Raw genomic sequence first — 14,761 nt, forward strand, 5'->3', positions numbered from 1 at the left:
CCATCTGCAAGGACATTGGACACACTCGGAACAACGAAGAGCCAAGCCCATCAGAGCCAAGCCCCGTGAACCCAGCAGTAGAGCTACATGAAGTTATCCACTCGAAAGAGAACCCTGCAGAGGAAACAATGAACCACGGGGAAAGAGTCTGAACGGGGCCGAAGGAAGGAAACCAAAGGGTTTTGCACACTTGCTCAGTCCTGGCCTTCAGCAGGCCTGAGAAAGCCCAAAGGCCTAATATTTTTATATCAGTGTCTCTGATATCAGCCCCACTGCACTGGGAAGCCATTGAGGGCCAATACAGAAAGAGCCAAGGATACTCCTCTGGAAAACTCCAAACCATAGGAAAAGGTCCCTGGCACAGAAGCGGAGGGATCAGGAATGAAGACAACATACATCCCAAAGTCCAAGAGCCAAGAAGGAAGAGGCAAGACTTCCACTTGGGAAGCCTTCAAAACTGGGAAAAAAAATATCAAATAACATACATTTGTGTATGAAGAAAACCATATGAGCCCTAGGAAACCATGGAATCAACATTGCACATGACTAGACAGTAAATCCATCAGTCATGTCCCAAATGTACATAGGGTAGAGGAAAGGAAAGTAGGGTTCACTGCCTTGATTAAAAACCAACAGAGAGGGTGACCTCTGTAGCCACATTCAGCAAACCCCAGACCTGACAGGCTAAATGATAGAGGCCAAGGGAATGAACATCAGTGGTCACAATTGAGAGTGACATCCCATATATAAAAAAAAAGGGGACTTGGGGCTACCAAGATACCCAGACCGTCATGCAGACAAGTCGGCATGCTACACATAAGGAAGGTGCTTTGGCTGAATAAATGCTTAACCTTGACCTTAATCAATTAACTGGGAACAGCATAAGCAGCTCCAGATAAGAACAATCACTTACGCAGCCCAAGAGCAGCCTAAGTGAAAGCATAAAAATCATTACGCGCCTAAGGAGAAAGGACAGGTATTAAACCGTTTATAAATGCACAGACAGATCACAGCCAACTTTGTAAGAAAGCTCTACTCCACAGTGAAGAACAAATCTCATGCACTACCCAGAGGCAAGGTGACTTTAAAGAGGAGTCAATTCAGAGGAGAAACCTAAACCCTTCAGAGCGAGTTTCTATGGTATGTATAGAAAAAATGCAAGACAACCACTGTGGATGAGAACCACGGAATAAAGTAGTGTGAAATATTAAACCAAGGCACATGCAATATGGGTGGCATAAAACATAATTGTAAACCATTAAAAGAAATAAAGTAATGGCTCCTAGGAGAAAAAAACACTCCAGGGATAGCCAATGCCAGTCAGCTAAAACATGATGCAGTAGATGGTGGTCAGGAAAAATATAGCTGGTGTTTACACTGAGGCAATGATCATTTACTTCCCTACCTTCAGTTCCATAATTTCTTTCAAGCAGTTGTTTGTTTTGTTGCATTTGTGAATTCCAGTGGAATTTTTCTTGGTTTTGGGTACATCTATGATACTCAAGCACCCCTTGCCTTATTGAGCCAGTTTCTGTTATTGCACCTGGTAAACATGAGTGAGTCTCAGATGCCTGGTGCATTTCCCAAGACATGGCTTGACTTACAAGCATCTTACTGTTTAGCATCACGGAGTTACCGGGAGATCTCTCCCGGAAAGAACTTTTGAATTCTAACTTCTGTCATCTCATTTGCAATAACAACCACATGTTTACACTTTCCAACTTGAATTTCAAAGACCACATTAAAGAGGCATAGTTGTTCCTTACTTCTCCCATTTTCTTTCATTGCTGTTTTTATAATAATAATTTATTTAGGGAAAAGTACATACATAGTTGCAGAGTTACAGTATAAACATTCTGATTAATTTAAAGATAGAGGTAGTACATACAATACCTAAAGCCATTAGTACGCATAGTGTTTCGGGCAAGGCGAGGTGAGGAAAAAAAACACATACTAAAACTTAATAGTAATTGAGCTTAAAGTATATATTGCGTTGAAAGAAAAAAAAATAATAAAAGATAAAAAAAAGGGGGGAACATGGTAGAAAATAGCCAATATACAAGTTGGTCAACAAACAACATTTTTTTTTTAAATAGTAAGACATGGGTTTATAACATTTACCCTAAAAAAAAGGGACCTATTAACACACCCATATTAACAAAATAATAAAATCATGGCAACAAGAAAAAAAGCTTACTCATATCCATTCTGTGCTGTAGTGACAGAGTACATGGCATTCTAGATGCAAGCTTTGTGAGAGTTGTCACTGCAAAATGTTGAGTGTAAGGCGACTTTGCTCGATCTAGGAGCAGCCGACACTGACTGAGAGTAGCAGCACCCTCTCTGGACTGAAATTCCACTAATGCCTTTTCTGCTTCGTGCTGCTGAACCCCATCGTTAGCCTCGTAAAGCTGCTTGCACAACAACTCTAGCTTCACCACCTCCTATTGGGTTAAGAATATTTATGAGTCAGTGTAGCATGTATATTAAATATTACTTGCTTATTTAAGTGCAATGGCAAGAAAGTAATTATCAACAGAAATGTGCTAAGCCAGAATGGCTATATAGCACTATGCAATTTTGTAAATTAAAAAAATTATCAATAAGATTATATCTTTTAAGATGCCTATACAGCAGCAGAAAGACATACTCTAAGTTCATCTGTACTGAATGAGACCAAGTTATTGAAGATTTTATATAAAGAAATTTTCAGGAGAAAGCACTATTGTGATTAAATAGCACTTGGAAGGAATAGGACAAGGAGCTGGGATGAGGATGGTGTGAAGAAACGGTGCCCAACCACTTGGATCATCTAGGATTGAACACTTTAGCAATAAAGCAAGTAGTCATAGTAGAATAAGTAGTAATCTATAAATTCTATTCTACATAGTAGAATAAGCAAGTAATCTATAAATCCATCAACTTTTTGTATCTCACCTTGTATGTATGTACTTTACCTGAATAAATATTTGTATTTGTATTTTTGTACTTATCTGGAAACCTGACCCCAGAGGCCCACATCAAAAGGATATCAGCAGCATATGCTAGATTGGCCAACATAGGAACTGCCCTGAAGAACTTGTGTAAGGAATCATTCAGGACCTTGTATACCACCTATGTTTGACCAATCCTGGCCTATACAGCTCCAGCCTAGAGTCCATATCTAGTTTAACACAAGACAAAGTTTGAGTAGATTCAGAGGTATACCAGACTAATTCCAGAACCAAGATGTATGAGCTACGAGGAAAAGGCTATGGGAGCTAAACCTCACGTTCCTGGAAAACAGAAGCATAAGGGAAGACATGATCACCACCTACAAAATTCTCAGGTGAATTGACAGGGTGGAAAATGGCAAACTATTTAGCATGGGTGAAACATGAGCAAGAAGACACAGGTGGAAACTTAGTACCCAAATGAGCCACAGAGAAAGAAAAAACTAACTCTGCTAGTCTACCTGTGTATGAAGGTAGACTCCATACAGTTTCAAAAGTAGATCTGATAGAGCCCAGTAGGCTCCAGAATCTGTACACCAGTTGATAGACAGTTGAGAGGCGGGACCAAAGGACTAGAGCTCAACCCTGCAAGCACAACTAAGTGATACCTGCTTGATGGGGTTCTGGGAGTTTTTCTACTCCCCAAGCCTGACTTGTGAGAGTTCGGTCCACCAGGCTGTTGCTTGGAGCGGCCCGCAGGCCCACATACCCACCACAGCCCGGTTGGTCCGGCATTCCTTGAAGAAAACTATCTAGTTTTCTCTTGAAGCTGTCCACTGTTGTTCCGCAATATTTCGGCCCTCCGGTATTTTCCTTGTGTATATTATTTGATATCTCTCTCGACTTCTTTCTAGTGAGTACATTTGGAGGGCTTTGAGACGATCCCAATAATTTAGGTGCTTTATCGCGTCTATGTGTGCCGTATATGTTCTCTGTGTTCCCTCTATTTCAGCAATCTCTCCTGCTCTGAAGGGGGAAGTGAGTACTGAGCAGTACTCGAGACGTGACAACACAAGTGATTTGAAGAGTAAAACAATTGTGATGGGATCCCTGGATTTGAAAGTTCTTGTAATCCATTCTATTAAATTAAATTTAATTAAATTAACTTTTTTATTCAGAAAAAGTATGTTGTTGTTGTTGATTTAAAGGCGACGACGATCGTGGGATCGAATGCGCCCCGGCGTACCCGTGAAGGGTGAATCGCGAAGCCTGGAAGGGCGGAACGCCAAGCCAAATCGCGAAACGAGTGACGCCAATCACTAGAAACTAATATGCCATACGGCAAATAAACGCACAGACGGGCAGATGATTGGGGAGCCCCAGGAGTCCCTCAGGGTGACAAGCACCGGCCCCGCTCCACACAGAGAACACCAGGTAGCAAAACCAAAACTCTGCCCCCAACTAAAACATAAAAAGTCATCCAGTGTCCTCCGGCGGAGCAGAAGCCGGCCGCCCACCACGACTGAGGGCACACCAGGAGCCCACCGTCACCCCGCCAACCCCCGGCACCTCTCGGCCAAGCCGGCCCCCCCGACCACCGTCACCCCGCCGGGAGAACCAGCCAGAACACGCCAAAAAAACTCTATAAAAAAAACATACATAGATGAAGAGTTACAAACATAATGTTGAATTTATAGATAGAGGTAGTACATGCAATACCTAACGCCACTAATACACATAGCGTTTCGGGCAAGGTGTGGGTGGAAAAAACACTTATTTATTTTTATTTTATTTATATATATACAAGGTACATTGGGATTGTGAGGATACATAGCATAGTAATTACATTCTTGTTATTAATTCATTAAATAAATAAATAAATAAATAAATAAATAAATAAATAAATAAATAAATAAATTGTACAGCCACTAGTACGCGCAGCGTTTCGGGCAGGTCCTTAATCTAAGAAACTTATAAGTAGATAAATGCTTGCAAAATTTATAAAAATGATAAGTTACATAGCATGAAAAAAATAAAAGATGAGAGAAAAATTATAGGTATATTAAAGCACATAGGTAGCTCCGATTGATTGCAATGGCAGCTTGAATGGTAGTTTTAACAAAAATTAGTATGCACAATACAGCATGTGGCTAGCACATAAAAGAAGACAGCAATGAACACAATGATAAAGTTGTTTGGGTTAAGTACATAAAGATTGGGAGATTGGGTAACACTAGATACAGAGCAAAGTTGAAGCTCAGTGTAGGAAACTACAAAGATGAAATTAGGTACTTTTTGTTTTTGTTTTTAAATGAGGTAAAAGTTTGACAGCTTTTCAATTCACTAGACTGAACTGAAACTTAATAGTAATTGGGATTAAAGTATAAATTGTGTTGAAAAAAGGAATAAAAGAAAAGAAAAAAACCGGTGGGAACATGGCAGAAATCAGCAATTGTACAAGTTGGTCAATTAACTAACTGGTCAACAAACACCATTGTTTGAAATATAATTTTATATTATCTATCATTTTTCTAGCCAAGAGCTAGAAAAGAGCTTCTAGCCATTCTTCAAGCCAAGGCGAGGAAGCGCATGACAGAGCTCAGGCAAGATAACTGGGAAACTTTTGTTAACAGTCTCAACTCTCACACCCCCCTCAGCCAGGCATGGAAGGATATTAAAAGAATTAAAGGCGATAAGATCGGCCAAGTAGCACACCCTCACCCTCTACACAGAGCAAACGAGTTAGTCGATGCTTGGGCAACCACCTCTAGCTTCAATAATCTTCCCCCAGCCATACAGTTCAGATTAAATGCTAGTTACGGAGATCGAGAAAGGCTCGTTGACTTCATGCTCCACAAGGAAGATGAATGCAACGTGCCATTTACTGAGTTTGAATTACTCGCGGCCCTAAACAAAGGCAAAGCCACATCCCCCGGTGAAGATGGTATCACTTATGACATATTGCGTCTGCTCCCTTTAGTACCAGGGAATCCCCTGCTTGAGCTGTATAATATGAGCTATGTTACTGGGGAACTTCCTATCTCTTGGACCAACAGTATAATCATTCCAATTCCCAAGCCAAATCAAGAGAATGCTTTCCGCCCAATTTCCCTTACTAGCTGCATTTGCAAAACATTCGAGAGAATGGTCCTAAACCGTCTCCTCCATAGAATAAGAACCATGCTATCGCTCCAGATATATGGCTTCATGCATGGAAGGAGTGTGCATCATTGCATCACCACCTTTCTTACCCTGCACGCTGAAAAGTCATATACCACCTTCCTAGATCTTAAGTTTGCCTTTGATATTGCAAATAGACATGTTATCTTGAGTGAGCTTGCAAGAATGAATATTGGTGGTCGGCTTCTTTGTTGGATCAGGGGGTTACTTATCCAACAGGAAGTCATCTGTATTTTTCCAGGGGAATAGGAGTGTAACAAGAGATTTTGAACTAGGCACCCCGCAGGGTGGTGTCCTCAGTCCTACCTTATTTAATATCTTAATAAACACGCTGTTAAACTCTATACCGAGCAAACCCAACGTCCATATCATTAGCTATGCTGATGATATAATGCTACACACCACTGGGTATGCTGATGATATAATGCTACACACCACTGGGTATGCTCATGGTATAATGATACACACCACTGGGTATGCTCATGGTATAATGATACACACCACTGGGTATGCTGATGATATAATGCTACACACCACTGGGTATGCTAACACGCAGAACACTCTTAACTCTGTATTAGACTCATGTCAGGACCTAGGTTTAATTATCTCAGCAGAGAAAACAAAGATAAACAATCGGCGGCCACCCAAGCAGGGAGGAGCTGTTCGCAAGATGCAACTGTCTGATGGCTCCCAGCTACAATCCTTGACACACAGCACCGCTCCTGTGCCAGGTAAGTTCACTACGGGCTCACCATACCCCGTGATACTTGGAACTTGTTCCGAGTAGCTGAATATATAACAACAACAACAACTCTCAAGGCTCACACAGCACCGTTCCTGTGCCAGGTAAGTCCACTACGGGCTCACCATAGCCCGTGCTACTTGGAACTTGTTCCGAGTAGCTGAATATATAACAACAACAACAACTCTCAAGGCTCACACAGCAACGCTCCTGTGCCAGGTAAGTCCACTACGGGCTCACCATAGCCCGTGCTACTTGCCCCGCTCCTATGTCAGGTAAGTTACGGGCTCACCATAGCGCGTGCTACTTGGAACTTGTTCCGAGTAGCTGAATCTAAAACAACAACTCTCAAGGCTGTTGCAGGTTATCACTCAGGCTATGGTGCCAATGTCAGCATTGTCAAAATGATGTACCTTGCATACATCAGATCTTTAGTGGATTATGCTGTACCTCTGCTTGTTTTGATGCCTGAAAGCTTGGAGGGCTTGAAAAATTGCAGAACGAAGCCTTGAGGATAATCCTTGGGTGCCCTCGTACCACAAAGATACTTAATATGAGAAAGGAACTTAATATTCCGAGCGTTGTTGATCGTGTTACTAAAATTAACTGTCAAATTGGTATAGAAATGCTTAGGCTAACTCATTCTAACCCTTGCACAGAAGCCCTCCAGAATTTTTTTATTGAGGATCAGCATTGTTCCAAATGGATAACAAAAACTGGAACTCAACTCAGAATGTATCAGGTTCACAATTTGTACCAAGAGAGACAACAATGGCACTTTCCTGCACCGTGGGAGGTTACACCCTTTCCAATATTAATCCTCCCTTTCCACCCAAGAAGCAAATTAGAGATAAGCCCAAGCTTCGTCTTGAGGCAAAGTTCAACGCCTTAAGCCATATTGATGCTCTGTCCACAGAGCATTCTCTCTCTCAAATCATATACACTGATGGTTCCCTACACCGCCCCACGGGTGCAGCTGGAAGTGCAGTTGTTCTGACAATGGGCGATGGCTTGTACTTTGAGTGGGGAGTCCGTATAAACAATTGGGCCTCTACCCTTCAGACCGAACTATTTGCCTTGATCCTTGCACTGAAATGTGTACAAATCTCCAAACTTGATACATTAATTGTAAGTGACTCCTTATCATCCTTAAATGCTCTCAACTCTTTAAGACATAACTGTAACATGCTCGTGTCCGAAGCTAGACACAAATACAACAAAATTATTAAGGATGGTAACAGAGTCCATTTCATGTGGTCTCCATCTCATGTTGGCCTCCGAATGCATGATAGAGCTGATAAGTTAGCTAAAGAATCTGCCTTTAAAGGAGCCGTTGAGTGTAACCTTGGATTGTCAATGAGCAATCTGAGAGCAGCAGTATATCGAGAACTTCAACAAGATCTTGTAGATCTGAGGCAAAGTGAAATCGACACCAGTAATTCCATCATCATACTACCATGCAAGAGGAGCCACACATCAATGGTCCATCCAATAAAATCAGCAGACTTCTAGATGTTACTACTTCTCGGCTGAGACTCGGTTACAAGTATCTCTGGGAATTCTCATTATCTGCTGATGTAGACCTGACCAAATGTAAACTGTCAACAAAATTATTCGCACACCCTCCGTCACTATGTGATGGAGTGCGAAAAGATATGTGAATTCAGAGACAATTCTATAACCAATGTACCAACGATGTTTCAATATTTCATTCAAAATGATTTGCTATCAGAAATTTTAGCCAAATATCCCCAGTTTGCTAACTGTAGGTAGTAACTAAGTGATTGTAACGTATCCACCGCTGCCCACTGGATGGGGGGCGGTGTGCAGGACAAACATCAACTGTAACACTAGCTCTCCACATATGTCAGTTGCTTAATTTAGAACCTGTACTTGTGGTCGATCTCAAATTCATTGTTGATGTGACGACTTATACTGAATTTTGTTACTAGCTCATCAAGATTGTAACTTGTTTAGCTAAATGAACTCTGGGGTTCAGTCCCTGAGCCCATTATGTGTCTCTGTAATCCTTTCCACTACCGCCCACAAGATGGGTATGGGGTGCATAATAAATGAACTAAACTAAAAACTAACTTTTCTGGCTGATGCAATATTTGCTTGGTTACAAATACAAACAAATACAAATATTTATTCAGGTAAAGTACATACATACAAGGTGAGATACAAAACGTTGATGGATTTATAGATAGAGCTAGTACATACAATGACTAAAGCCACTAATATGCAAAGCGTTTCGGGCAGGAAAAACACTAAGACTAACACTTAATTAATACTAATTAAGATTAAAGTATAAATTGTGTTGAGAAAATAAAAAAATAAAAAAAATGGGGGGGGGGAACATGGCAGAAATAGCAAAAATACAATTTGGTCAACAAACAGCATTGTTTAAAATAGAAGACATGGGTTGATATTTTGGGGGTGAGGTAGGTTACATTGAGTTAATTAGGTAGTACTTAGTTTTTATCTTAAACTGGTTGGGAGAGGTACAGTCCTTAACATAATTGGGAAGGTCATTCCACATTCGAGGTCCCTTCATTTGTAAAGAATTTCTAGTTTGATTAAGTCGTACTCTTGGAATATCAAATAGGTATTTGTTTCTGGTGTGGTGCTCATGGGATCTGTTACAACCTTCTAAGAAGCTTTAAAGGTCAGGATTGACATTACAGTTCAACGTTTTATATAAATAAAATACACATGAGAGGATGTGCAGGGATTTAATATCTAACATATTCAGAGATTTGAGTAAGGGAACCGAGTGATGTCTGGAGCCTGAGTTAGATATTGTCCTAATAGCAGCTTTGTGTTGAGTAATTAGAGGAAGTAAATGATTTTGGGTAGTAGAGCCCCAAGCACAAATACCATAGTTGAGATATGGATAGATGAGAGAGTAATAGAGTGTCACCAGGGCAGGGCGGGGTACATAATATCTGATCTTAGAAAGAATGCCAACAGTTTTTGAAACTTTTTTTGATATATTTAGAATGTCCCTGGAAATTCCGCTTGCGGACAATGAGAACGCCAAGGAATTTGCCATCTACTTTGTTACAAATTTGGGTATTGTTAATCCTGAGATTTATTTAATTTGAGGATTTATTGCCAAAAGTTTTATAGAAAAGTTTATGGAAAGTTTTGTCAATATTAAGGGTGGGTTTGTTGACAGTTAGCCAGTGATGGACCTTATTTAGCTCAGTATTCACTGTGACATCTAGAGCAAGGGGGTTAGGACTGGAGTAAATGAAGGTCGTGTCGTCAGCTAATAGAATTGGTTTGAGATGTTGGGAGGCATTTGGAAGGTCATTAATGTAGATAAGAAAGAGGAGAGGGCTAAGTATGCTGCCCTGAGGAACACCAATGCTGATGGGTAGGGTGGGAGAAATTGAATTATTCACAGAAACATACTGGAGCCTGTCAGTAAGGTAATACTTAATGCACTGCAGGGAGTGACCTCTGACTCCATAATGTTGTAATTTAAGAAGGTTTTAGTGGTTAACAGTGTCAAAAGCCTTACGCAGGTCTACAAATAACCCAACAGGGAACTCATTTTTATCAAGAGCTGCATGAATCAAGTTAATCATACTAATAAGTGCGTCGTTAGTGCTTTTTTGGGGTCTGAAGCCATATTGACAAAGAGCTAAGAATATTGAGTTTGACTAGATAAGAGTAAAGCTGCTTACAGATTAGTTTTTCAAATATTTTTGACAAGTTTAGCAGAATTGATATAGGTCTGAAGTTGTTAACATCAGTGGGATCACCACATTTGTGGACAGGGGTTACTCTCGTTTTTTTAGAATATCTGGAAAGGTTTGGAGTTCAAGTGACTTGTTGAAGAGCAATGCAATGGCAAGAGCTAAAAATCTGGAGGCTTTTTTTGTAAATAGGAGTTGGTATCTCCTCAAGGGCACTAGACTTCGTTTTAAGGGAAAGGATTATGTCAGTAACATCAGTGGAATTAGTAGGCATTAGGTACAGAGACTGTGGATAGTTACCTGTAAGATAGTCCTGAATATTAGTACTGGAAGATGGAATATCATTTGCAAGGGATGACCCAATGGAAGAGAAGAACCAATTGAACTCAAGAACAGAGTCAGAGGCTGAAAGCAGACCATCATTATTTGACAGGAGTATTGGTTTGTTATTTAAAATCTTCTTTGATCCCAATATTTGAAAAATTGTGCTCCATGTTTTCTTAATATTGCCCTTTGTGTGGGTACATTTATCTTCGTAGTATTTAATTTTGGCTCCTAATTATTTTAGATAGCAATGATGAGTAATTCTTTGAAAATTCTTTGAAGACGATTCCTAACCTATACTTCTTCTCAAGGTCATGTTTTTTATTAATGGATTTAAGTATTCCCTTTGTAAGCCAAGGATTGTTTAGCCTTTTAGTTTTGACTTGTTTCGTTAGCATAGGAAAGTGCATGGGTGTTATAAAGGCTGACACTTTTTTTAATAAATTAATTATCGCAGGGGACTTTAATATTGACCCCTGCGAGCCTGAACACCCTACTGCTGTTAGCTTCCTCAACTGTATGAATTCCTGCTTCCTCATACCCTTAATCACTAGACCTACTAGAATCACTGATAGTACTGCCACGACTCTAGATCACATCTGGACCAACATAACCTCTCCGCTTACTTCAGGTATAATCACCGATAGCACTACAGACCATTACCCCACATTTCTCTTAATTAACATTAACAAATCACCTCTAGAGACAAGGGAGTTAAGCTTTAGGCTGCACAATGAAACTGCTATAGGCAATTTTATAGCTGCTGTTGATAATGTCAACTGGGAGTCCGAGTTAGGTAACATAGGGGACATCAACCTAGCAGTGCAATCTTTTCTTCAAAAAACTCTCAGCCTTTATAACACCCACTGTCCTATGGTAACGAAACAAGTCACAACCAAAAGGCTTAATAATCCTTGGCTTACAAAGGGAATACTTAAATCCATTAATAAAAAACATGACCTTGAGAAGAAGTATAGGTTAGGAATTGTCTCCAAAGAATTCTCAAAGAATTATTCGTTAGTGCTATCTAAGATAATTAGACGAGCCAAAACTAAATACTACGAAGATAAATTTACCCAAATAAAGAGTAACATTAAAAAAATTTGGAGCACAATTTCACAAATATTGGGATCAAAGATTTTAAATAACAAACCAACACTCCTGTCCAATAACGATGGTCAGCTTTCAGCCTCTGATTCTGCTATTGAGTTCAATAGGTTCTTCTCTTCCATTGGGTCATCCCTTGCAAATGATATTCCATCTTCCAGTACTGATGTTAAGGACTATTTTACAGGTAACTATCCACAGTCTCTGTACCTAAAGCCTGCTAATTCCACTGACGTCAATGAGATAATCCTTTCCCTTAAAACCAAGTCTAGTGCCCTTGAAAAGATACCAACTTTAATTTACAAAAAAGCCTCCAGATCTTTAGCCCCTGCTATTGCATTGCTCTTCAACAAGTCACTTGAACTCCAAACCTTTCCAGATATTCTTAAAAAAGCGAGAGTAACCCCTGTCCACAAATGTGGTGATCTCACAGATGTTAACAACTACAGACCTATATCAATCCTGCCTAACTTGTCAAAAATATTTGAAAAACTAATCTACAAGCAGTTTTACTCTTATCTAGCCAAACACAATATACTTAGCTCTTGTCAATATGGCTTCAGACCCAAAAAAACACTAACGAAGCACTTATTAGTATGATTAACTTGATTCATGCAGCTCTTGATAAAAATGAGTTCCCTGTTGGGTTATTTGTGGACCTGTGTAAGGCTTTTGACACTGTCAACCACCAAAACCTTCTTCTTAAATTATATCATTATGGAGTCAGAGGACACTCCCTACAATACCTCAATTCTTACCTTACTGACAGGCTCCAGTATGTTTCTGTGAATAATTCAATTTCTCCCACCCTACCCATCAACATTGGTGTTCCTCAGGGCAGCGTACTTGGCCCTCTCCTCTTTCTCATCTACATTAATGACCTTCCAAATGCCTCCCAACACCTCAAACCAATTTTATTTGCTGACGACACAACCTTCATTTACTCCAGTCCTGACCCCCTTGCTCTAAACGCCACAGTAAATACTTAGCTAAATAAAGTCCATCTTTGGCTAACTGCCGACAAACTCACCCTTAACATTGACAAAACTTTCTATATTCTGTTTGGCAATAAATCCTCTAATCAAATAAATCTCAGAATAAACAATACCCAAATTTGTAACAAAATAGATGGCAAATTCCTTGGCGTTCTCATTGACCACAAGCTGAATTTCCAGGGACACATTCTAAATATATAAAAAAAAAGTTTGAAAAACTGTTGGCATTCTTTTTAAGATCAGATATTATGTACCCCGCCCTGCCCTGGTGGCTCTCTATTACTCCCTCATCTATCCATATCTCAACTATGGTATTTGTGCTTGGGGTTCTACTACCCAAAATCATTTACGTCCTCTAATTACTCAACACAAAGCTGCTATTAGGACAATATCCAACTCTAGCCCCAGACATCACTCGGTACCCCTACTCAAATCTCTGAATATGTTAGACATAAAGTCACTGCACATTCTCTCATGTGTATTATACATATATAAAAAGCTGAACTGTAATGCCAATCCTGACCTCAAAAGCTTCATTGAAGGTTGTAACAGAACCCATGAGCACCACACCAGAAACAAATACAGTTTTGATATTCCAAGAGAACGACTTAATCAAACTAGAAATGCTCTACAAATCAAGAGACCCAGAATGTGGAATGACCTTCCCAACCATGTTAAAGACTGTACCTCTCTCAACCAATTTAAGATAAAAACGAAGCACTACCTAATAAATTCCCTGTAACCTACCTTACCCCTCAATTGTCAACCCATGTCTGTTTTTTTTAAACACCGCTGTTTGTCGACCTAATTATATTTGTGCTGCTTTTTCAGCCATGTTCCCAATTTCTTATTTTTATTTTTATTTGTTTTCAACACATTTTATACTTTAAACTCAATTAGTATTAAGTTTCAGTCTTTAATGTTTTTCCTGCCCGAAACGCTTTGCGAAATAGTGGCTTTAGACATTGTATGTACTAGCTCTATCTATAAACCTATCAATTTTTGCAAAAATCTCTTGTATGTATGTACCTTACCTGAATAAACATTTATTTATTATTATTTATTATTTATTATGAGGGTAACGATGCTGCCTTGACTGTGGGAGCAGTCTACAGGGTTCCTAACACTGATGTGACTGAATTTAACTCTAACCTTAGAAATCTTATATTAGAGAACCGACAGAACAAAAACCACTTAATTATTTCTGGGGACTTTAACATTGACCTCTGCGAGCCTGATAACCCTCCTGCTGTTAGTTTCCTCAACGGTATGAATTCCTGCTTCTTCATACCCTTAATCACTAGACCTACTAGAATCACTGATAGTACTGCCACGGTTCTTGATCACATCTGAACCAACATAACCTCTCCACTTAATTCAGGGATAATCATCGATAGCACTACAGACTATTACCCCACATTTCTCATAATCAACATTAACAAACCACCTCTAGAAACAAGGGACATAAGCTTTAGGCTGCACAATGAAACTGCTATAGGCAATTTGATAGCTGCTGCTGATAATATCAACTTGGAATCAAAATTAGGGAACATACGGGACATCAACCTAGCAGTGTAATCATTTCTTCAAAAAACTCTCAGCCTTTATAACACCCCACTGTCCTATGCTAACAATACAAGTCACAGCTAAAAGGCTAAACAATCCTTGGCTTACAAAGGGAATACTTAAATCCATTAATAAAAAATATGACCTTGAGAAGAAGTATAGGTTAGGAATCGTCTTCAAAGAATTTTCAAAGAATTACTCATCATT

General features: G+C 39.7%; 2 protein-coding genes across 2 annotated transcripts in view; both read right to left on the minus strand.

Annotated features, from left to right (window-relative positions):
- Positions 1-14,761, minus strand: part of LOC138373053 (exportin-7-like) — a 174,123-nt gene that overhangs the window by 153,035 nt on the left and 6,327 nt on the right. Inside the window, exon 2 of the mRNA XM_069339073.1 lies at positions 2,198-2,444. Coding sequence (XP_069195174.1) covers positions 2,198-2,444 — 247 coding nt within the window. The remainder of the gene's footprint in view (positions 1-2,197; positions 2,445-14,761) is intronic.
- Positions 1-14,761, minus strand: part of LOC138373269 (uncharacterized) — a 78,896-nt gene that overhangs the window by 20,289 nt on the left and 43,846 nt on the right. The gene's annotated exons all lie outside the window — the stretch shown is intronic.

Source organism: Procambarus clarkii, chromosome 41, assembly GCF_040958095.1.
Source record: "Procambarus clarkii isolate CNS0578487 chromosome 41, FALCON_Pclarkii_2.0, whole genome shotgun sequence".
Lineage (NCBI taxonomy): Eukaryota > Metazoa > Arthropoda > Malacostraca > Decapoda > Cambaridae > Procambarus > Procambarus clarkii.